Below are 25,019 nucleotides of genomic sequence, written 5' to 3' on the forward strand. Positions count from 1 at the left end.
CCACATGTCAAAGCTCTCATTCAGAATTTACTCACAGTGATAAGCCTGCCTTGGTGCCAGATTTTCTTGTCAGTACAAAATTTTTTTTAAAGCAACAAAATGATTTTGTTTTTACAAAGTACAGTAATGAGTAATATCAATAAAAATATTTTTCCCCTCTTTGCTTCCCAACCCCAATCCTAAACTCACATTACCAGCTTTGGTCAGGTACAATATTACTCTGTCAAATTATAGCCAAAGTCAGTAGAAAATTCTAACCCCCTTCACAGCAGCCTGCCAAATGTGCCAGACACATCACCTTTCAATGCAAAGACACCATAGCACAAAGAACGCTTGGCATTCTCCCCTGAAAAGGCACACCTTTTCAGGGAGCAAATGGGAAGTGGCGCCTGTGAGACACCATCTGGGAGGAAGCAGCACCAGGCTCATTCTTCCTTCCAAACGCCACAAGCTGCTACCTCATGGTGGTGCTGGTGGTGGTGATGGTGGTGGGGTGTGTGTGTGTGTGTGTGCACACGCGCGCATGTGTGAGACTCTCAGAGGAAATCAATGACCACCAACTGGCTACCTGACCCCACGGTCAGCTGGACTCTTGACCACTCAAGAATACAGCTGAATATAACCCTATGCTTTAGTGGCCACTGATACATAAGATGCCCCCTTCTTCACGTTTATTTAGTAGTGTGTAATGCAACTTTTACAGGCTTCCCAGTAGCTGCCATCACCTTCAGATTTATCAACAGAATAAAAAAACTGGGTTTGTGATCTTCAAAAAATGAAAATATAGGCAGTTGAGATAGATGCTTCTGATAATGTGTGTGTGTGTGTGTGTGTGTGTGTGTGTGTGTGTATGTGTGCTACAGCATGACACACGTGTAGGACATATAGGACTGCATACAGGAGTCAGCTTCTTCTACCATGTGGGTCAAATTTAGACCATCGGGCTTGATACAAGTGCCTTTCCTCCCAAACTGTCTTGGCAGTTGTTACATTATATTTTTACATTTTTTGTTTTTATTTTACTGTTTTATTTAAAGTACATTTTGACAGGCACATGACAACACAACCCTGCCATCATAGGTTTGATCAGAATTTTCTGTGGTGAGCACAGTGACCATTCACATCAATTTATCCATGAGAGTTCAGGCTTCAGATAGTGTCCTTGTAGCTAATCATATGTTTCTATTTTAGTTCAGAAAATGGGGTAAATGTAACTAGTAAGTAACACGACCAGTTTTCCAGAAATAACTATTCACCCCAAAATTGTGAAAATGGATGCAGAACATAGAGAATGAGAGTTCTCACTAGAAGCAAATTCTCTGCTAGTGAGCGTTCTCTGATGAGGAAGCCATGGCAGACAGCACTCTGTAGGTTGGGGCCATCTTCACTGTGTCAAGCAGCTGAAGGACCGCCATTTTGCTCCCTGGAACTGCTACAGCATTTTAAGCATTTTCAAGAAGGCTGAGAGTTGGCTGCAGCTGGCAAAGCATTGTTCCTTTTTTAACTCATGTGATAGGTATCTTCAACAGTGTCAAACAAATTTGTAGAGCTGGTGATTAGCTGCCCAAAGAGCATAATGTATGCATTATTAATTAAAGAAGGTAAAGTTTGGCTAATTGTCATTTCTATACAGTAGCAGTGCACTAAGATACATTTTAACAATCTATAAATAATTGATAATTTTTTTTCTTTCATCTTCCTTCCTAGTTTGCATAAAACTAATGACTTGGTAAATGTTACTCACTTCAAAATATTCTACTGCTTCTATGAAAATTAAACTAACACTGTAACCTTAGCAAATAAGATTTTCCCCCTTTTATTGCAAGTTTTAAAAAAAGATAGGAAATATGACACTTGTAACAAAAATGTGATTCTCTGAAATCCAAATGAGAATCATAAATAATATAAAATCAGCATTAAGGATGTGACTGTAAGTATAAGAAATGGGATTGACTTTATAAACCTCAAGAATTAAAATCACAATAGCATATACCCATGAACATGCTTATATATATGCATATGAACCTACATATATATATATACATATATGTGTATATGTATTTATATGCATGTACATACATTTATTTGTATATCCCAGCATGCCCAGATACTTACTTATTTTCTCTCCAGGGCCTAAACTTATGTAATCCATATGCAACTCTGAATTCCTACCCAGCTCTATCCTGGTATTGTGGTTTTGCTGATTACTCTGTGAATAATGTCCTAAACCTCGTCAGTTGGGGCGGGGCACAAAATTTTTCTCAAGTAAAGGGTTTAAATGTTCTTCCAACATGCTATGTCAATTTGATAATAGTACCTAGCTGGATCTTTGCAAGGGGAGATTGCTGCAGTAATAGCTACTTCTCCTTCTGGGGGCAGGTCTATTATTTCTATAAATCTATAATCTGTCAGTGTTGGATAACAATATAAAAACTTACTTTTTCATTTTCAATGCAACAGCAACTGAATACATTCCTAAGTTATGGATAGCAGTGTAATTTCTCATATTTATTTTATTGGAAATGTGCTGTGGTTTTCTTTTAAAGATTTTTTTTAAGAAGACCAAAAAACTAAGTACTGCCTAAGTGACATATTATTATTTAAGCCTTCATCTAATTTTACATATGCTTCATTATGATAAAAAACAGGTTGTAAGGACTGATTCCATGACCTCTGTTTCTCATTTTAACCCTACTGATATGTCACCCATGGCAACCTTAAACTGATTTTAATAGAGTCAATCCTATTATTCATTTAAATTGAGGTGTAAGAGCACTTAGACCAGGGAAATTTGCATTCAGCAAATGGGGATTTGATGAGCAGAAATGATAAGATATATGTTGTATAACATGGCCTATTTTGCTAGCAAATAAACAGCTCTTGAAATTGATAAACTTCAGAATATTTTATCCTCAAATGTTTATACATAAATGATTAAAATGCATTAGCAATTCTGCTTTTGAAAAAAACATATTGGGAAAACAACACAGTTGTGTTGCTTAAATTTGTAATTAACAAATTTATTACTAATTCTGTTCAGTTCTTTAATATGCTGCATTCCTGAAGAAGAACATTAATATACAATGGCAGGAAGAAGCTAATTTTAAGACTTTGGAGAAATGAATGTCTTTTAATGCTGTGTGTTTCTCTTATCTACATGCCACATTATTGTAATAAGTACATTCAGGAATAATTTCTTTTCAAATATTTTTACAAATCTTGCTCTTATTTGCATGCAAGTAAGTTGTCAGCTTAAATCTTTGAAATGCAAAATATATCTCATTTCTATATTTCATCAAGGAGCCTTTCATGTTTAATAAATTACAACTTAGATCCTCTAAGACTTTGTTTTTCATTAACTAAAAGCAAAAGGATACATTTAAAATCTTAATCACAACCTGCAAGGGTATTTGCATGTTGCTGATATTTGTCTTGATGGGACTTTTAATATTTGCAAACTAATCCGGAGAGCAAGGTTATACCAATAATTTCTGAAGACAAAAAAACTTTATTATATTCATCAAGAACTTTGAAAATAACTTCCTGTGGGTCAGCTTCCACAGTCCTGAGGCTCTTGCGCACATGCTCCTCTCCAAAGATTTTCAGAAGCACTCGCATCTCAGAAACACTACTGAAAAATAGGTGGAAGAATGTCACACCTCTGCCTTCAGCCTGGCCTTTTATTAATATGTGATCATATTAGGCAGAGTCATTATCAACCCTAAACAAGCAAAGAAAACCACTCCCTCCCTCCCAGCTACCACCTCTGGATGCTAAACAAAGGTGTCCACTGAAGAGACATCAAAGGGTACCCTTCCCTTTCTTCAGCTTGACCCCAGTTCAAACAGGATAACAGTTTTTCTGCCTTTTTGCTTGTTTTAGTTATTATTTTTATATTGGTCAAAAACCTCAGCTGATCTTATAGAAAGCCTGCACGGTCTGGATGGGCAGAAATGGGATGGATCATCTCATATCAATAGAGACCAAAAAAAAAAAAAGTCTTGACAGCTCAATATCCTTATTAGGGTTGTAGGGTCCCATGGGCCACTGCAATACAGTGTCACACAAGAGGCAAACTTCTGAACTTGCTGCCCTGAGACCTTCCCTTAATCTTTTACTGTGGAATGAAAGATCAAAAACCCCAAGCAGTTTCAAAAATATGCAGCTAATGTCACGCAGTTAAACTGATGTAGCGTGCATGTTGTTTTGCAAGCTAACAGGTTAAATATGGCTTTGCTTTAAGATTCCCATCAAATTTCGTTTTTATAGAGAAATTTCTGAAAGCAGAAGGGGTTGAGGGAGGGTGAGGTAAAAAGAAATAAATCATTGTAGTCTCAGGAACAGTAATCCTTGTTGAGGATTTTGGCTGATTGATATAAATAACATCGGCCCCGCCATCTGTCCGAAGAGGGACCTTTCCAGTCAGTGTTAAGCTGCAACGGCAGAATAATTAATGAATGGTGTCCTTTGTGCTGGTAATAAAGACAAGACAAATTATGTTATAATCCAACTGCTGCTCATTTGTCACAGCCAAATAAAATGTCAAATAAAAGTGAGGGGGGCACTGTGTTTGTTTAACGGACGACATGCTACCTGTTTCTATTGTTGACAGACAACCAGAGTGTAAGTTTTGAATGTTACAGAATAGGAAAACCTCTGAACTCAAATTGCATTTCCTTGAGAGCTGGGGTGGGAATCTAGCGAGATATCGGGGGTGGGGGTGGGTGGGGGAAGCCTGGCAGAGAAACACTGAAGTAAGTTTTAATTAGAGAGCTGTAATGCCACCCGCTCCTCTGAGTAAGTCGGTTGCGATTGCAGTGCAAAAGCTCTGCCTGCAAAGTCCAAGTTCAAAACACAGCTGAGCTATTTGCAAATCTGCAAGAATTCGGTAGGGCTCTCATCTTGCATTTTCAGGATAGACACATTCATCCAGTTGCTCGGAAAGCCAAATAATGAAAACGGAGCCGGGATTTAGCAAGTCCCGCTGGGAATTACCTACGACGGAGGGCAGGGCTGCACCTCCTCAGAACATGCTCCTGCTGTAAAGATTCACAGACCTGGCATTCAGACAGGCATCTGTCGCTTGCTCTAATGCCAGTTCATAGTATACATACAAACATCTGCTTCCGTGCACAAAGGGATACAGAGCGCTTGACAGGTCTGTGTTAGCCGGCTTCGCAATGCCAGTTCTTTATGCAAAAACCCTAATGCTTCCCGGCAAGCCATTAGAAGTGATACAATCAGCCCAGGCCCCATTAAGCCATCAGTGTCCACCTGTGATAAAGATGGCCATTTGTTTTCTTAAAGCCCACTTAATGTCTGCTTAACTCAATTTGTCAGGAAATGTAGAACAATTTCCTCACAGTCTGAAATTTGGTAGTGGTTCAAGTCAAAGGCCAGGTCTCGTCCTATTCAAATGACGGAATAAACAGTCTTCACGTTGAATCTCCCTGCGGAACCAGTGTTTACTTTTTCTGAAAAATATGTTGCTGGAAAGGGAAAACATTTGCATCCCTTTACCATTCTTTTCCTGAAGTCCTGGAATATATCTGGCAGGGAAGAGGGTTGTGGCTGGATTATCTAAAAATAATAATAATTATTATTATTATTATTATTATTATTATTATTTTATTTTATTTTATTTCTTAATTCATCCAAAAATTGGTTTTAGGAGAAGAGCCTTTGAAAAATGTCACAGCAGTGATCACTTTGCTGTTTTTAAAATATCCCATTTTCATATGCACTAACTTACTACTTGGTTCATTTCTGCTTAGAATACTTCTGAATTGCTTACATGTACAGCTATTGACTGGAAATTGGTATTGTCTTTTTATACCCTTTAACAGAAAATTTTAAGCTATTTGTGAAAAACGGAAAAGTTCTTAGGAACTTAATCAAATGTGGGAGCTTGTGTTCCAAATCACTTTTAGCCACACGACCATTGAAGATTTCAGTATTTCTATGGTTAGCCAACAGGGGGCTCCCTTAAGCATTTCAGCTATAGTGGGGCCCTAGCTCGGCAAACTTGTGCCCCATGCAAAATAAACATCAATTTTGACCAACATTTAATCAAATATTTATTGCCCATCCAACAACTTCTCCATCCTAAGATTTGACTTTCAGATCCTTGTATCTCTGCTTAGTGTGCATAAGAACCAGCTACCAGTTACTAAAGCATTTCTCTGTTCACAACTTGTGTGTTGAGATCCACAAAACAACGAAATCAATTAATTACCTGGCTAATTTGATCAGTGAATACTAATTGGGTATCTATAGTGTTCAGAAAACTGAGGCAAATTGAGGTTTAAGTATGTACATTAGCTGGATAACTACCTCATTTTTCATTTTACAAGTAAAAGGAACCCTAATAGGTATGTTTTCCAAAGAGAAGAGAAATCAAGGTTGGATTGTGGTGAATTGTGTGCTTGTGAACAAGAAAGCAGCTGCCTATTTTTTTTTCAACTTGGCAATATACCAACAGCTTTGCTTCTGTTCAGTGGTGTTGTGTGTACATGGCTTGTATGTTTCATATTCCACTATTCTAAGGTGCAGTCCAGTAGACAATAGAATACCCTAAAATCTGATATGATGGAGGAAGAACTGGAAGTTAGAGTATAAAACTAGAATATATGTTCACACAACGCAGTACTGGGGCTTTGCTTCTTCAGACTGCAAACATTAGTCCTCTGGGTTTCCTGCTTTCTGCACTTGCCCAACAAAAGACTCTCTCCACCTGATAATTCAACCAGGAGAAAATAAAGGCCAATACAAATACATTCTACTGGATTCTGGAACACAGGCACAAAAGGGACAGCAGCACTATCAATACCTAAAGGAACATCTTAGAAAAAAGGCATGTGACTTTTCTAAAACTGGTCTGACCTATGTAAGGAGTTTACTTTTCTGCAAAATCAACTAAACCAAAGATTCTCATATTGCAAACATCAAGCCTTAATTTTATTGTCATAAACCCATACTGCCATAAAAATAGGGAAATATTTCAAAAATTTAAAAATATATATTATTTATCCCTACTAATATATGGGTATATTTCTTACCAAGCTTTCTACTTGTTTGAATGAGCTATAATTATATTGTACCTAAACTATTATACAAACCCACATTAAATTTATTTTATTTCTACAGATTTTAAAAAACAATTAAAATTAACTTAAAGTCTACTTAAAACACAGAGAGTATAAAAATGACTCCAGATTTTATGCTGATTTAGAGATGTTTCCTTCTAACCTATTCATACTACACTTGTGTTAGGGATAAACTTTCATAATTTTAAAATCTATGTGATATACAAAATTCCACATAATGCCTACTGTCTCTTTACCTTTTCTCCTTCATTACTTTAACTACTCTTTCACGACATTTCTTCAAAACAATTGTTATAGGAATACATGCTTACTAGGAATTCTTAGCAATAGATGTCAGCATGCTGTTCCCTCTGTACAGCTTTGTTTTAGCAGAGGAAGAGAAAGGAGAAGCAGTCTCTTTCCAGCACAATGGCTCAGTAGAAGTTTGTTACTAAATTCCAGAATGAACAGTACTGGTCATTGTTTTGAAAGATTGCTGCCCATCTTCAACATCTTCACCTCAATTATGTTGTGGAAACTGTCAAGCATTCCTGGTACGATGAGCGAAACAGTAAGCCAAAGGGCAGTAATGCAAATGGTGTCCTGGGCTTGGCATCCAAACTAAGTAGATGCTTCGTTTGCCCTGCAAGGTCTCTATGCTTGAGATATAAATTCAGACCCTTCTGTGGGCAGGCAAATAAGTTTCAAGTTCACTTTCAAGAAAGATGTGCTATTATCCATCTTTCATGAATGAGAATGTCTTTCTAATGACTTAACAAATGACAAATTGGAATATTTAGTGAATTTGGGGGATACAAAATTTCCCCTCTAAACTCATTAGATATTGCTTTGGGTTTTTAATGCTGCTTTTATTGGTGTTTTGTTTTGGTTGTTTTGTTAGATTTGGTGAGAAAAGTTTTAGGAAAGCCTATGAATTTATTTTTCTAGTCCTGTTTTGAGTTCAGTGCTTGTAAGAAAATGCTTTACACTCATCTTTTAAAAGTTTTACCAAAATATTTCTCAATAGTATATTTATGCAGTTATTAGTTATACTGTGTTGGAAACTGTCACTTTTAATACTAACAAAGGGTTTTATTTTCCTTATTCACAGGCATTTGCTTTAATTCACCTTTGATCATGACACTAGATTTCTGTTAGTCTTTCAAATATTATGATTTTTCCTGAGCATTTATATACATATAAATCAACTAGCTATCTGATATCCAACATGTCCTCTTCATTGCTATTTATGTTTCCATATTCCAGGGAAACTTCTCCAGTTTGTAGTCCACATCACTGACCTAATTTTCTATAGTAACAATGTGGCCTTTAATGGAATTTAAATTTTACTTTTCCCTTGGTCCTTCCACAGCTTCCAGTATCTTTTTATCATACCATATTCATTCCCCTCTTATATCTCTGAGTTTTCGATGCATCACACTCATAAAACCCAATGGATACTGAATTGCGTAGTTGTCTTGTGATCACTGGGAAACTTCTAGGCTTCTTCTAGGCCTTTTATCTGAACTACTGTTTTTGCATATGTGTTGTAGACTTTATGTTCATCTTAAAAGCCAGAAATGGATACAGCACTTTATGTATGTTTCCTTTAACCTTTCGCTTCTATTCCAGTCTGGGACTTTGTCCTGGTGATTCAAGAGATAGTCCCAGTTCTCATTATTCTCAAAGGGTCCCACTATGCCAGTGATGGTCTGGCACTCTAAAAGGTGAAATGCTTGCATCCTTTGAATTCCAAGAATTGATAGCTAGCAGTATTTTGTGAGTCTCCACCCAGTTTCCATCCTATGCATCTTGTGAGGGACTACTATTACCTGTGGTAGTGTATGCCATTAACAAGGTGTAACCTCTCCATCTTCCTCCTACAGTGTCATGAGTATTTCATGGATATTGCTATCTCTGAATTACCCCATATAAACCAAAAACCTGTTCTGTAGTTCAAAGGGCAAGCAGTAGCTAGGAAAGGGGCAAGAGAAAAAAATAACAAATACTGTTACCTGAATGAGGAAGAGATTTGCACAGATATTCCTTCTGATTAGCATACTTCTGAAGCTTTAGATAGATAATAAGACAGTTGAAGAAGGTTTGGAAGCTTCTGCCTGCATTCTGGATGGTGGGCTCTTTACTGAACCAGTCAGAAGCCCAGGTGGTCTCAACACCAACACTTCCCAGACCTCTCACATCTTCCCATAAACTGGTCTTAAAGTTCTATTACTATACTGGCTGTCAGTCTCTGTTTGACTTACTTTAAAAGGCCAAGTTTGTTTCTGACCATCTTTAGTGGCAAGTCCCAAGAGGAGGTTTAGGTGTGCCAGCCAGGTGCCATTTCAAACCAAAAGTCACCCTTTGTGTCAATTCCTCACCGAGGGTATCACCAGGAAAGTTGACATTCCAATTCCCAGCTGTGGCCTATGCTGCTGCCTCTCCTTCATACTGTGCCTTTACCTAGAAGTGATGATCCTGAGAGTGAGCATGCTACATTGTAGCCAATTTAGCCCTGTGTTTGTCCCTTTGAGCTTCTAAGAGGATACTTTGGATCACAAGGGTGAATCTGTCACTTAATTATAATAATGGCTTTCAGATTTTTATTTTTCCACTTGGGAGAATTTTTTTTTCTCTCACTCATCTAAAACATACCTTAGTTCTTTATAATAATAATAAAAAAAAAGTGGGATTTACATCATAGAAAAAAGTTCCTCTTGGCCTAGATCCCTGGAAAGGAGGTGTGTGAATGGCCTCAAGTTATACATTGCGGAGGAAATACCACCCAGATGCTTCACTCCGCCTTTTCTTGGCAGACAAGTAAGAATCATACTGAAAGTGAGTCTAAATTTTTAACAAAAGAATTGTAAAACCATACTCCATTGGAATGGGGACTAATTAAAAGAAACAGTCACCTCTCTCCTGATCGAGAAAGTAACCATTTATAATCAGAGCTCACCACACAGTTAACACTGAGTTCATCAGCAGCAAATTGGATTACTGCAAGAAATTTGGAAGTGAGGTAGCAAATGGACGCATGCTCACCCCAGTTCCCTGCTCCTCCTCTCCGAGAGCGAAGACCACTCAGGGCAGCATTCAGCTCTAATGAACTGGACAGGTTTTGTTGTCGGTGAGGTGTTTGCCGTTACATATTGCACATAATGTATGGCCCTGTTAGAAGGGAAAAATTGGAGTCAAAGTGGCTGGAAAGTTAGGTCTGCTCCGCAGCTCTGCGAGATTGTTGACATCTGCCGAGGTTGGAGCGCTCAGTAAGCGGGAAATGGGGTGTCACTCTGAGTGGTAGTTTACCATTATCCTGGCATCCTAATGAAGTGTCTGCAGTGCACAGAGCTTCTGGATGGCATCTTAACGCACGGCTAAGCAAAAGCACTTCACTCCCTGTCACTGTCATCCATCTGCCTGCACCCCACTGTAGCCAATGGGATGGAACCATGCTACAATGTGCTATAAGCCATTTAGAGTTGCACATTGCATAATCAGTCCCATCAAATATGTTAAAAATGGCTATTATTGGTTATTTCCCTCAAACTCTGGCACCTGGAGTTTGATACATTAAAGTTAAACTTTCTCCAGTGCTGTTTTTCTGCTGTGAATTCCACACCCCCACTATCTAACAGAAAGGGGTGCATCCTCCTTTTAAGTCTTGGAAATGAACGTATTGAAAAAGTTATATGAATCCTCATTAAAAACTTCCTTGTACATCACACTTGGTGAATTCGATTTACAATATAAGAGAATGGCCATCTTTGAGATAACTTTTTTTTTTTTTTTTTTTTAAGGCAAGGACAACTCCAGCGGTCTCTTATTCTTCATCTTAAAGCACATTCCTTAGTTTACAGTGAGTTTAGGTGCTTTTGAGAGGATTCTTTAAAGACACTGAGCATTTTACCAAAATCCTTTGCATCTTAAGCTACAATCGCCAACCCCAGATGACTTAGTTTGATGCTTTAGCATGACCTAGGATAAAATCTCAGTGCATCGAAGAGGAAGATGGCTGTGCTAGGTGCCTCAAAAGCGGGCTGTGTGTGTGTGTGTGTGTGTGTGTGTGTGTGTGTGTGTGTGTGTTCCTCCAAAACTTCTGTATAGACTTTGCAAAGCAGGCTACAAATCAACTGGGGTCTTGTTAGAACTGAAGAGGTAATATAACCACAAAACTGAGGAGGGCACTTTCTGTTATAGACAGGGCAGCCACCACCAGAATCTGTTAAAACAGGGGCAGCGAGTGGCCAGGAAGAGTAGCTTTGTATAAACAAAAGGGCACAGCATAATTCAGTTGCATCAGGAATTTTTTTTACAGACATTAAAACTATGGTAAACATAACAGCGGGAAGCGTGCACTGCCGCACAGTGGGAAGCTCACAGTCTGTGGAGCAGTGCCTGGCTCCACCACTGCTAGAAGTCTCTGACTTTCATTAGCACTCAACAATTCACCCAGCTCCCCAGAAAGGGCGGGGGTGGGGGGGTGGAGATTCCAAGCAGCAAAGCCCCTCACTAATTATTGTAAACGCTCCCAGGTTGAGGGGGTGAGGAGTGTGCTCCAACGGCAAGATGGTGGTAAATTCAAACAAAAGCACCATCGTGACTTATAAAGGAATAAAGGGGAGAGTGTTGGTGGCTTGCTAGTCTTTCATTAAGTTGCAAGACAATGTGTTGTAGAATATTAGGCCACCATTTTACAATGAAATTTTAGAAGATTGAACTAAACTGTGGGCAGCTGTTTGTGAGCAACCAAAGTACAGGTTGGCTTCACAAATGGCTGCCTCTCCTGGACCTCAAATTCAGCAAAGTATTATCTCTCAGCTGGCCTCGGAAACAGAAACAGATTACTCTGGAGGAAATCTGAAATAATATCTATTTGATTCAACGACCAGGGACCAGTGTGACAGTGCAGGCAAAGTAATGCAGGTTCCTAAAAATGATGCCCTCCAGTAAAGTCGCTATTGTTTCAGCCTTTAAAAACGAAGATTAGGCTTCTTCAAAGGGAGCGGGTTCTACTATTGATGACTACACACATTTAGAATAACTAATAAATAAAAATGATAAAATATAAATGACAGGTTTTTCCCCCATTGGGATGATATGTGTTATTTTATTTTATCTTATTTTATTTTATTTTATTTTATTTTATTTTTGCTCAGCCCAGACTCAGAATCTGGGTAGTTCATTTGTAGCTACCAGCTGCTGTCAGCAGTACCGCACACCAGCTTTCCTTCATGTGTGAATATTTCTCCAGAACTCATTTGCAAAAGAACCATAGCAATATTAAACACCATATCCAAACCTCTTTTAAACACACAAAGAAATAGGGAAAATACATCAGAACTAGACCATTGAGAAAATCCTCCCTTCAAATTTACTGCTTGCTTCACATGCTAGTATAAAATACCCCACCAAGTCCCGTTTGCAATCCATTTGAAACAATCTTGATTTGCTTAAATTGTCACATTCTTCTTGCACATTTCTTCCTAAATGCAAAATGGCAAAGAAGGCTCCTCCCTCTTCATTATAAAAGTGCAGAATTTCTGGCTTGTTTATTCCTAATGGGACACTTGAGAAAGAAGGAAATATATAAATATCTCTTTCAGAAGATTAGTTGCCTCAATCTTTTTAAAAGAGAGGATTTGTTTGTTTTTCCCCATGGTAAACAACTTGGGCTGTGCACTGAAGTTTTCCATTGTTAGATTAATGTCATTACTTTACTGATTCAGTCCTACGGTTCAAAAGCATCAGACCTTTTATGTCTAATTTCTTCCACATTCTGTGTCCATGCATTTCATTAGGACATTGGTAGTTTGAGACTAAATCTAAGCATCTTTCTCAACAGCATGTTTAGAAGAATCTTCAACTGCATTCTAAACTACTAAACCAGAGTCTTTCAAGGTTCCAAACTAACCAAATGAAACTGTTTTACTCCCTGTGAGAACCCATTGTCAGTCAAAGGATTTAGGGCAAGAAATGTCATAAGTAGTTTATTTCAAATAGAGCCTATGAAGTTTTGTCTTATCTACCAATAAGCATTCGATCGATGAGGTTTAGAACAGAGGATGACCTGGACAGTTCCGAGAGAGAAGGATCATTTAAAACAAGCAGGCAGTTTACCACCTGAAACATTTAAGTACTTCACACCTAAAACATCTGTGTAGTTTTTTTATATAATACTCCAGAAATTCTTGTGATTATTAATTAAATCCAGATGTGTGGTTACTACACAAATGTTACCATAAAAAATTATGTTTAAGATTTTAATAAAAAGAGAGGGGGGGGTCATGGTTTGTTTGGTTTTTGTTTTTGTTTTTTGTTTTGTTTGTTTTTTTAAAAAAAAAACTATAAAGAAAGAGAAGAGGAAAGAAAAGCAAGCTATGGCGAAAACCCTGGGCTCAGCAGCTTTCTGGGTGAAATGGTGGGATGTGACTGTGTGATTTATAATGAGAAAAGGTATCTACAACATACAATTTTCTACCTAGCTGCAAATAATAATTCATAGTGATGTCCCTTCCAGATAAAGGACCTTTGCTATGTAGGACCCATGTGGTAAAATGATCATGATAAATGTCAGACCAGTGCAGGTAACGGCTTTACAAACCATTAAGATTAGCTGGCGCTTTTTTTCTGATGATAACAGTAACCATGCTGTGACTCTATGTGGTAATACTATCTCAGGCCTGATAGATAAATGCTGGGGCCAGGCGGAGGTGTTTATCATCCACAGCTCAGAAATGCTGACTAAAGTTGCCACATGTTGCCTGTTTTTCCTGGTTCACAATTGTCCAATTTGGAAAGGAGGAGAAAGCTGAATCACAAAATGATTTTGTAACCCATTTCTTAAAGGATTTTGAGTGTTTGTTTAATTGAGGACTCTCCCCTGCTCTGTGTGTTCCTATTTTGTCCAGGTCAAATAAACTGACAAGGGAATGTCATATGAAACACTCTCTCAACTTCAGAGCCCTTTTGTGTCTCACAAGTGTTCTAGATAAAATATAATATGCCTTTTCTAAAAATCATCTTTAAACTCAAAACAGAGAAAAGTATTTCCTTAGATTATGTTTTCCTTAATTGTCAGATACAGCCCATTGTTCTCATGTGAGATTTTAAACCTTATGTAAATTTAATCTGTCTACCAATACAAAGAACCAGAACGTTAGGAAACTTGTGTGAAAAAAATCAAACCTCAAAAACTAGTATTTCTACTCTCATGAAAATGTACAAAGGGAATTAATATAAACAGATGCTTAAGTATTTGGAATCTATTACTAGTTTACAGTGAGAAACATGTCAAATGACTCACAATGGTAAGGCTTTTAAAAATACTTATAAAACCAGATATGCATAAATAAGTACAATTTAAAGAAAAATTTCACAGAACTCAATTCCAAAGAAATGAACTAGTGAGCTCTTTTTTCCTCAGGACACCTAAGAATACGTTTGTGTCATTTGTAAGTTAAAAAAAATGTGTTTGGCTACCATGATACTCCCAAATTACTTTGAAGAGAAAAATTCAAGAAAGGATAGTAGAATTCTGCTCTGCCTATAAAACCTGCAGATTGAGTGTCAGACAGCACCCTCTCTTCAGTGGGGATAAACGGAGGCATTGCTGTGTGATTTGTAGAAATTAGGTGGTCAAACCTAGTTTTAGGAACCTCCCCCCACTAAAGAAGAAAACAATCTTACATGCAACATATATTTCGTTTGGATAATGTTAAACACAGCTTATTGGTACTTCAAACTAAACTTGCCAGGTATTTAAAGATATTGAGAATGTGCCTCCCTTTTAATTAACTCTAAGACCTTGCTTTTCTGGACTCAAGAGGGTTCTGTAAGAAGCACAGAATCTCACTAAAGTGAAAGTTGTCAACTGCAGATCAATTTCAGGACCCCGATAATGTCTCCTTTCTGATGCACTCCTGCTTCTGCCTATACAAACTCTATTTATGAATTGTAAACAAAGAAGCTGACCTGTGAGAACAGATCTATCACATTCTGTGACTTGTTTCTGTTTTTTAAGAAATTATTAAGGATAGCATAGAAGGAAAAATAATTTTTAGAAACAATATTAATGGGTAAGTACCTCTGTGTCATAGCTGATAACAATCTAAAAACACTTGTCTACATGAAGATAACTGTGAGCAATTAATATATGTCAATGTGTAAGACACTTGGTTCAATAGAAGTCCTGTGGTCTATACATTTTTGTTATGTTTTAAAGTAAATACTAAGAAGCTTACCTATCAACCTAAAGCAAAGGAGAAATTCTAAGCACTTCTGTCTGTGTCCTCAGGGACAAACCACTTTTCTTATTTATAGCATGAGTTTGAAGTATGTGAGCTTTGAAACTCCCCTAATGTGTCTCTTTCTAATGTAAATGTATGTTATTTTAAATATCAAACAACGGATTGTTGCAGCTTGGGTAATTTCCCATCCTCAACTTAACTTCGTAGTTGAAAAATGATGGTAAGTGATCCGTATCATTTACAATAGGATACCAAGTGTCCACAAATAGGATATTCTGATACACAAGGTATTTTACCCAGTGATACCAACTACTATAAACAAGGTCGGTATCTTACCACATTCTAAAATGGCCGCTGCACAACCAGCATAACTCAACGAAAACCAGAAAACCATCATAGTCTAAGGACAGCCTGGCAGACAGTGGCTACCTTGCTTTCCTACGAGATCTATTAACATTCCAGAGTAAATTTCAGAACAGCTGTGTGCTGTGACCTCTTTAACACACAGTGATGTCGCTATCGTTTAAAAACTATAGACAATCAGGTAAATAAGACTTCTGTGCATTATGTACTGGAAGAATCGAGACTTTTCTCTCCACGGATCTGTATAACATAACAAAATGTATTTTGACATGTGACTTAATACACACTTATAAATAAGTTAAGAAAAATAAAACCATGGGTGATAAGGCCACAAAACTGACTGGAGGTCATCCAGCCCATGATTCTTTACTGTGCCAAACTCTTTCCATCATCATATAACCTTATCTTATCTCTTTCCTATAAAGAATTTGGTTGTAAATGTGTTTTAGTAGTGACAGTTCTTAAAGATAAATGCAAGATAAACCACATTTAGGAAAAAAAAAATGTGCTCTAAGAAGCACTAATAGGGTGACTATAAAGCCACATTCTTATCATAACATTAAAGTCTATTTCACATCGTAAAAGAGATATTACTTCTCCGAGTAGCATAGAATTGCATTTGAAGAAGCTGGTTTACAATTCTAGTTTGTTGGGGGTTAAGAAGAAGGGGGCCAGCAGGTCAAGAGATGACGGAAAATTGTTTAGAATCTGTGTTGGATGGCGAAAACCAGTGCAGAAATGTCTCCTGTGCAGTGGAAGAAGGTTCCTACACTAGTTGAATAGGAGGGACTTAAATCGTGATGATTAAGAAAACAGAGAAACCCAAAGCACATCCTCTCCCACTGAGGCCGAACCAGGCAGTCCACTTAGGGGTAGGGGCTTCAGTGACAGGAGACAGAGTCAGAGTCAGCGCCTGCTCCAGTTGTTAGGGGTGCCACATGAAGACCAAGCTGCACAACTTCTTCAAATGTGTGCAGGGGTCTAGATCAGGCACCTGCATGCACTTTGGTTGGAGGTTCAGTGTCTGTGTGCCCCCATGGGCCCAGGATAGTTGACTCTTGTGGTATCTTTGAGCTCTCTGGCTCTCTTAGTAAGCTGTTTTATGAGTCTTAGCACAGGAACCACTCCAGGCTTATGGATGGTACTCCCATTTCCATATATGACATACCCTAAACTAGACTTAAAAGAGGTCCTTTTGATTTTAATGTATCCAGTTGTGTTTGTAGACACCTTCTACTTAGACCTGTTTACATTATTTACATTCCATGAAAGGCTTATGTGGTGTTGATTTAAATGGGAAAACATTGCTTTTTTGTAACCCTTTGAAAGATTTTCTTCAGAGTATGGTGTCATTCATTGCAGTCTTCTGTAGTCCAGCATAGCTTAGCCACAAATATCTATCCAATTGTATGACTCCTCCACACAATTGTGTGTGTGTGTGTAGAAAAAGAAGGAAACCTGATGGAACCTTTTTAACATAAGACATTTCTTATAGACAGAAACCACAATGTAGTTTATAAACTTCCCTATATGTAACTATTCTCCAATCAGACCCTTTTCATACACCATCATGAAAGTGTTTAGAGTGTTACCTAATGCCTAGCTAGGTGGGCAGTTGCATGTTCACAAATGACCACAACTCAGATATAGAATTAGTAGCTCGGAGTGGAGAGATGGCACAGTGGTTAATAGGCTTGCATAGGATCTGAGTTCACCTCCCAGCACCAAATCAGTCAACTCAAAACTGCCTGAAACTCCTGCTCCAGGCAACCTGATACCCTCTGGTGGACTCTGCAAGTACTAATATTCACAGGTTTTCCGACACCCCCCCTCCCGAGTGCCTCCTCTCTCTCTCTCTCTCTCTCTCTCTCTCTCTCTCTCTCTCTCTCTCTCTCACACACACACACACACACACACACACACACACTTAAAAATAGTAACTACATCTTAATGGTTACTGAAAGCATAGATACTTGCTATGAGCTCCAAGTAGGTGAACTGAACCCAGAATGGGCCTCAAAAATGTTTAGGTGGAAGGTAAGCATTTATAGGGTTCTTAGTTTCACTAGTCTTCAGGAAAAGTATGTTGACTACTGTAGCTTATTCCATAAAACTACCCTTTTAAGATGCTAGCAGAAGTGAATAAAAAGTGTGTACATGGCCATAGCTAATGTCCTAGTTAAGGTTAGTTTTGCTGTAATAAAACACAATGGTGAAAACAAACTGGAGAAAAAAGTGGTTTTGTTTTTGTTTTTGTTTTTTTGACTTATGCTTCCACATCACAGTTAATCACCAAGAAAGTCAGAGCAGGAACTGAAACCGGGCAGGAACCTGGAGGCAGGAGCTGATGTAGAGGCACTGAGGGGATTCTGCTTACTGGCTTGTTCCTCATGGCTTTGCAGTCTGCTTTCTTATAGAACTCAGGGCCACCAGCCCAGGCATGGCACCATCTACAATAGGCTGGGCACTCCCTCATCAATCACTGATTAAGAAAATTATTTACAGGCTTGCCCATAGCCAATCCTATGGAGGTGTTTTCTCAATTGACACTCTGGGACAGCTACTAAGAATCTTACAGAAATTAAAGTAAGACCCATGCATTCTAACCCATGCACTTATCTTTCACTCACTAAATTCATTTCTCCTTCATTTAATCTATTACTTGCCAGTATAGAAGTCATTCTACATCAAAGGAAAATGCAAGTGGATGCAGAGGTTGAAAGGCATTTGTGCAATGGACATGCCTTATGCATCACTGCATGTGACTATACAAGATGAACTACAAGGCATCCAGAGGCCTACCTAGCTTTGTCTAGGTAACTAGGACCAACTTCTCCGCCATCTTTGAATTCATTGTGTGCGATTTCATATCCACAAGGAGCTCTGTGAAGTACCTGTTTCCTACAACCCTACATGACCAACGGGTCATTCCAGGAAGAGATGTGGGGAACTGTTTCTTTCTCTTTCTTTTCCCCTTTGTTTCTATATGTGCAGTGTGGTCCAAGCCATATTCTGTTGGAACTCTTCTAAGCATTGCAGTTCTAAAAGCTTTGACTGGGGGAAGGCAGTATTTATAGACCTTTGTGCTTTTAAGAGAGACAAGTAGAGATTCCAAGCTGAGTACTATTAGGAAGACTGCCTTCACTCCACTTTAGCCAAAGACTGTCTTCAGCAGGACATTCTCTTAGAATGCCTTATAAAATGTTTCTTTTGCAACATTGCATCAAGAAACCTGCCAACTTCTAAACCAGTACTTTCCTAGCCTATTATATAAAATCCATGTATCTATTAACAGAAGATTATGTATTAGGCTTTTGGAGGATATCTTAAAAGGAACTATTTGGCCTTAGTATCAGTGACCCATCTACAAAGACCTTAATACGACAAGGGATTATTTTCCTAAGTCAAAGAAGCCTAAGTCTCGCTGCTCCGCAGAACCACTGCTTCTAACACATGGTCCACATTGACAGCCTCACTTCTCAAACTCCTCACAGTACAGCCTCACATCCCAACTGTAAGAAGTAGAAAAGGGAAAGGCTAAAAGGCCTCAAAAAGGAAACCCGCACGTCATTTCTGCAGAGCTTCCACATAACTTTGGCTCTCATTGGCCAGACTTGATCACGTGGCCACCCCAGCCCCAGAGGAGGTTGGCAAGGGGACCCCTTTAACCAAACATACTACCTTCCAGTTCACAGTGGTATTATCATACTAAGGAAGAAGAGAAATGGGCACGGTGTGGTGTCCATTTCATGTACCATTTTCCCATATATCTTGAGTCAAGCAAAGAATTCTGTGGGATTCCAAGGAGATGATGTTGGAAGTTAAAGAGAACATACTGGCAAGGGAGACACCAAATTCAGTGTGAAGGAAGTGCCAAAGAGGGGTAGATATCCTCCTTTACAGTGGAGGGATCCTCTGTACAAAGTGCATCCACTTGTACCAAGGGGCTAAATTCCCCCCCCTCCCCCCATGTATGCACCACAGGAAGACCATAAAGGAAGCAATCTATGGGATATGCAGTTTTAAACAACTATCTATTTTAAAACATGTAAGTTATCTGGCATTATCCTCCCTGACTTTTGATGGATTCTGAATGCTCTTATGTTATTGGTAAAAACAAAATATATGAGGGTAAAAAAAGCATAGAAAATATTAAAAATATAGTTTTTTGCTCCTTTAAAAATATTTGCCAGAGAATCAAAACAACTGTGGAATAGCTACAAAAACTGCAGGACATTTATAATTATCGTACTGTATGCCCTCCTGCCAACGTGAGGGTATCAAAGAACATGAGCTTGCTCTCTTACAATCATGAGGGTTAAAAATCTGTCATCAGCCCCACTAAACATGATGTCTCTGTTTTCTCCACAGGCTGTGTCCTTGTCTTCTCCAGACTTGGGCACCTCTCCTTGAACTGCTTTTCCCAATTCAGATAGCCTGTCTCTGATCTCACTGTCATTTACCTAACTCTCATTCTCCGGAATGCCTGTGGACTAAAGAGATTACACAGCCCACCAGACATTGAGTTCTAACTTGAGTACACCTTTCCAAGAATTACAGGACAAGGACATCTTGTAAGGCATTATTCACCCCTATGCCTTGCAAAAGGAAATGTAAGAAAGGCAAATTAATATCTAATCTCAACAGAAAGATTGCACCAAAGTCACACTGCTGCTGTTTCAATGTGATCTAGATCTAGAGTGTCTAATCTAGCATCAAAACAAAAAAAAAAAGGCTCTCCACAAGTGAGATAGGAACCAATGATCAGTACTGTTAGTTGTTAGGTGACATTCACAAGTCTCCTCAGAAACCTTCTTTTCTGTCTGTGAAATCTCTGCCTTTTCTAATCTTTCTTTTCAATTTTGTTCCAGAAAAACAAGACAGCAATGCAAAAATTGAAACTATGAAGTCTCTGGTAAGAAGTCTCCCTCCACCAAATCACGACACCATGAAAATTCTCTTCGGACATCTAACCAAGTAAGTTATATAAGTTTTGGAGTATGTTGTATTATATATGTTACCTAAATGAAGAACATTTATATTTCTGAGACAAAGGTTCTCCAATGTGTCCATCAGAGTTCTTTCCTTTGAGCTAATCTCAAGTTTCTTTTAGAACTTAAAAAACATACTCAAGATAGAAAAAAAGAACCAAAAAGGGAACTTTTGAGAGTTTTTATTTTTTTTAATATGAAAATGTTTGCTGACTGACTTTTAGAACCATTACCAGGACCCATTATGGGCCATGTCAACATTGCTATCTAATATCATGGTATAAGCATGAAATGATTCAGACAGGTGTTAAACTATAGCACCACCATATACCAAATCCAACAACCCAACAGACATGACTTACAGTCTCTCAATTTCACTTTGATAAGGCATTATTCATGTAGTCAGTTGAAAAGGAGTATCCCAGGAAAATGACAAAATAAACATCCAGAGGTGCCATGGACTGGGATTTCTTACGGGGTTCCTTGTTCCGCGGGATGAGGGGTTCTGGCCAGGTGTGTACGGGATTCGGCTTTGACAAACAGACTAGACACGAGTGGTGTAAGGTCTGAGTGTATTTTTCAAATATGGAATCAGGTTTATATAGTTGATACAGAAGGGTTTGAAAGAGTCAGGTGGTACAATGGTCAAGATACATCAAAACAGGGTACAGGTACATCGTCTTTTGTTAGGAACACAATGAGTCAGCAGCAAAGTAAATACATGTTAATTTAGCAGGAACTAAACAGGGATTACAATCTGAAAGAAAGCCAGCTCTGACCAAGGTGACCTTGGCTTAGAAGCCAGGTGCAGATAGTTCCTCTTCAGATTGTTGTTTTGGTTACAGACTGGGTGGGCCTAAGTAAGTTCCTCAACTATGCTATTTTTCTGGGCTAGTGGAGGTTAGCCCCAGGGAACACTTGTTAAGCTAGTTCCTAGGAGTGATTCAGCTGTAAATCTAATATGGCCTGCCTTATGTTGACTAAGAATGAGAATTTCACCTGATCTTGTCCTGAGATAGTTCTCTCATTCTGTAAGCTTTAATGCCCTACCCACAATGCTGGAGGAAATTAGTTTGAATGGCTTAACATTCCAAGCCAGGGTTTGACTAGGACGTTGGGACGTTGGTGAAGGTCAGAAAGCAATGTCTGAATTTTCTCTTGCTAGCTGTGAAGAAATGATATCTTGGTGAGTTTCTAGCACACAAGTACGAGGACATATCTGGGCTACCTCTGAGTTTGGGGTGCCAGGCGACAATGCGGAGGCAGGAGACTGACTTTCCTTGAAGTTTACGCCTCAAATACCGCCGTCACGCAAAGTGTGCGTGGCACAGAGGCCCAAATTATCTTGATACTCATGAAAAGCAGAAAGCAGACAAACAAGGCTAGCATGGATTGAGTAAGGAAGGTGAGCCCAGGAATCAAAGTCTTATCACATAGGTCCTTGTGGATTCTGTTGTAAATACAAGGAAGAGCCACCAAAGAGGCTAAACTGAGACTACAGGAGGCTAGAGCATGGGGCAGGAGAGTATGCGTGGATGGGGGAGCATTCTCATACAGGCAAAAGGGAGGGGGACGGCATTTGTGGGATGGCGGGGTTGGTGGAGGAGTAACTGGGAAGTGGGATATCATGGGATGGGGGGTTGGTGGAGGGGTAACCAGTAAGCAAGATATCATTTGATATGTAAATGAATGGAATGATAAAAAAAAAAAGATTGCTCTGACTCCTGAACGGAGAAGAGATTACAAATGTGAAAGCAGGCATGCCATTGGCTGGAATCTCTAGAAGTTTAGGCCACATGAAGACGATTTTAGAGGTGTGGTTCTCAGCTGGTGGGTCTCAACCCCTTTGGGGGGGGTGGAGTCAAATGACCTTTTCACAGGAATTGACTAAGACCACTGGAAAACACAGATATTTACATTACAACTCATAACAGTAGCAGAATTAGTTATGAATAAGCAATGAAAATAATTGTGTGGTGAGGGGGGTCACCACAATATGAGGAAGTGGATTAAAGAGTGAGCAGCACTGGGAAGTTTGAGAACCACCACTCTAGAGAGAAACGAGTCTAGAAATCATACAAGTGGGTCAGGCTGGGTGGGCTGTGGTTTGTGGTATGATGTGGAAAGAACGGAGAAGCCAGGGGTACCACTTTGGGTTTCTGCTTAGGCAAGGTGAGAAAAGATAGCATCACATACACAGGTGGGCAAGGCTGGTGGAAGAACAATAGAAGCATGTTTGAAAGCCCCATTCTGGCCATGTTGTATCTGAAAATAACAGTTGTTGTTTTCTGTTGACACCTTTAGTACGGCACAGTATGACACACTCGGTGACATCTGAGCTCTCACTCTACATGCATAGCGTCAGTGTCCTGCTCACAGAACAGTGAACCAAAGCTGCAGGTTTTGCTGTGTGAGATTAAAGTTGCTTAATCGCCCATGTCACTATTTAGGTTGAATAATTTCCAAAAACTATTCAACTAATCCATTCAATTATTTTTAATTGTGAATGTAAGACATGCAACTGCACACAAAATACATGAGTAAGGAGCAGTGATGAATATACATTAAAAAGTGAAAGGCACCTCCCAGTCATTCTTAGCTTGCAGAGAAGTAGTAGCTAATGCTATTTTATGTACCCTTTCAGACCTGTTTTTAAGCACATGCAAACATGTGTGTATGTTGTTTCTGGTCCTATTGCACATAGCCCTGAACACATTAGTCTGCATCTATTTACAACCCATGCATTGCCTTCTACTTCACTGAACAGACCTATCTTACCACTTTAATGATAATGCTGCAAGGGTGGTTAGGTCATAGCTCACCAAAGTAGTCACTGCATTAGAGAACACAGAATGACCTAATGCATTGTACTCATTGTTCTCTCAAAGTTCTGAGCATCCTTTAGTATTAGAAAGCAGGATACAATGGGAGATCTTGTCTCTTAAATGAATAGAAAAGGAAGGCTTAGAACCAAATCCTTAGTATATACACTACTTCAGTTATGGCCTCAGACATCTACAGGTAGATTAAATAATATACCATACCCAGTAGTTATGAGAATTAAATGATACAATATACATAGATGTCTACCACAAGACTATTTCTGATGTGTTAATATTTTCCTCTCAAGATTTTTACCCAACATAAAAGAGGTTTTCAAGTTGAACCCCTTGAAAGGGGTTTTCAAGTTGCAGTTTAAAACTATAGTTCCTACTAATTCTGAGTGGACAAAGTCAAAAGACAAATCAAAAATTACATTATTTAATACTAAGATATACCTGGTCTTAGAGCTCTTGAGAAACATTCATTACTTAATCTTAATTATTTCTCCTTTTTTTTCAACTGACAGAAAAATAAGAATAAGATGAAGAGTAGAAATTTTAAAAAATGAATAAAACAAAGATATTAAGAATTAGCTAACTTCCTTTAGAAACAGAGAATCTATGTAGTTAGGATCAAGATTCTCTACGGCCAGGCATGCAGTTCCTATATAAATAAGCATGTTTCTGATATCTAAATGGTCTTTCTAACACAGTTGGAGCTTTTGTTTCGTTCAATAAAGTTGGAAATAGATATTTTAAATTAAGATTTTTAGATGAGATTATTGTGTCACTTCAAAGCATTCACATTTTGAGATTTTTCATTATGGGTGAGAAAAAAAATGTGTTATTCATCAGCCACCAACCTTTCTTGGGTTGTGTGGCCATATCCCATCCAGGACCAATTTATAAACTAAGCTTAATTATGCATAGATGTGTATATTCAATTGTATCTTATTAAGTATTTTTCTAGATTTTTGATAAGCAGTTAGTTTGTAACATGTCATCAAGGCTTGAGAGGACTAAATAGAAAGATCATTTAACTAGAATTTTAATATATCCATGTTTGAAAGAATCCATAGACTGTTCCTTATACTTAGTGCATTTGGTAGATCTTCATGTGCAGTGTTTATTATAAAATATGTGTGTATGTGTCAAAGTTTAGTGAGGAGAAGAAAATATGATTTTCTAAATTTCACTTGAGCTCCATACTTCAACGTACTTCATACAATCAACAGAGAAAAACTACAGTTTCCAGAACTGTGAGTTAAACTCTGCCCTCAAAGCAGAGAAGCTACCAACTGCAAAAGCTTGCTTCAGCACAGCTGGACTAAAAGGTGGAGTGAAATCATCCAGCAAAGCCAGAACCTTTACAGGGATTACACTAAGCATCTTCTTATTTAATGACTGCTCAGGCTAAAGAGTATCCAAAGTCCTCATTCTGAATTGAAATCAGAGTCAAATCCTATTCTCTCTCTCTCCCTCTCTCTCTCTCTCTCTCTCTCTCTCTCT

The 25,019-nt window shown here is 38.5% G+C and overlaps 1 protein-coding gene across 5 annotated transcripts in view; it reads left to right on the forward strand.

Annotated features, from left to right (window-relative positions):
* Positions 1 to 25,019, forward strand: part of Arhgap15 (Rho GTPase activating protein 15) — a 611,414-nt gene that overhangs the window by 521,627 nt on the left and 64,768 nt on the right. For all 5 annotated transcript variants that reach the window (XR_004118571.1, XM_031370150.1, XM_031370149.1 and 2 more), the window contains exon 13: positions 20,569 to 20,674. Coding sequence is in view for 4 of the 5 variants with exons in the window: in XM_031370150.1 (XP_031226010.1) it covers positions 20,569 to 20,674 (106 nt within the window). In the remaining variant the exon portion in view is untranslated. The remainder of the gene's footprint in view (positions 1 to 20,568; positions 20,675 to 25,019) is intronic.

This window comes from Mastomys coucha, unplaced genomic scaffold (assembly GCF_008632895.1).
Source record: "Mastomys coucha isolate ucsf_1 unplaced genomic scaffold, UCSF_Mcou_1 pScaffold15, whole genome shotgun sequence".
Classification (NCBI taxonomy): domain Eukaryota; kingdom Metazoa; phylum Chordata; class Mammalia; order Rodentia; family Muridae; genus Mastomys; species Mastomys coucha.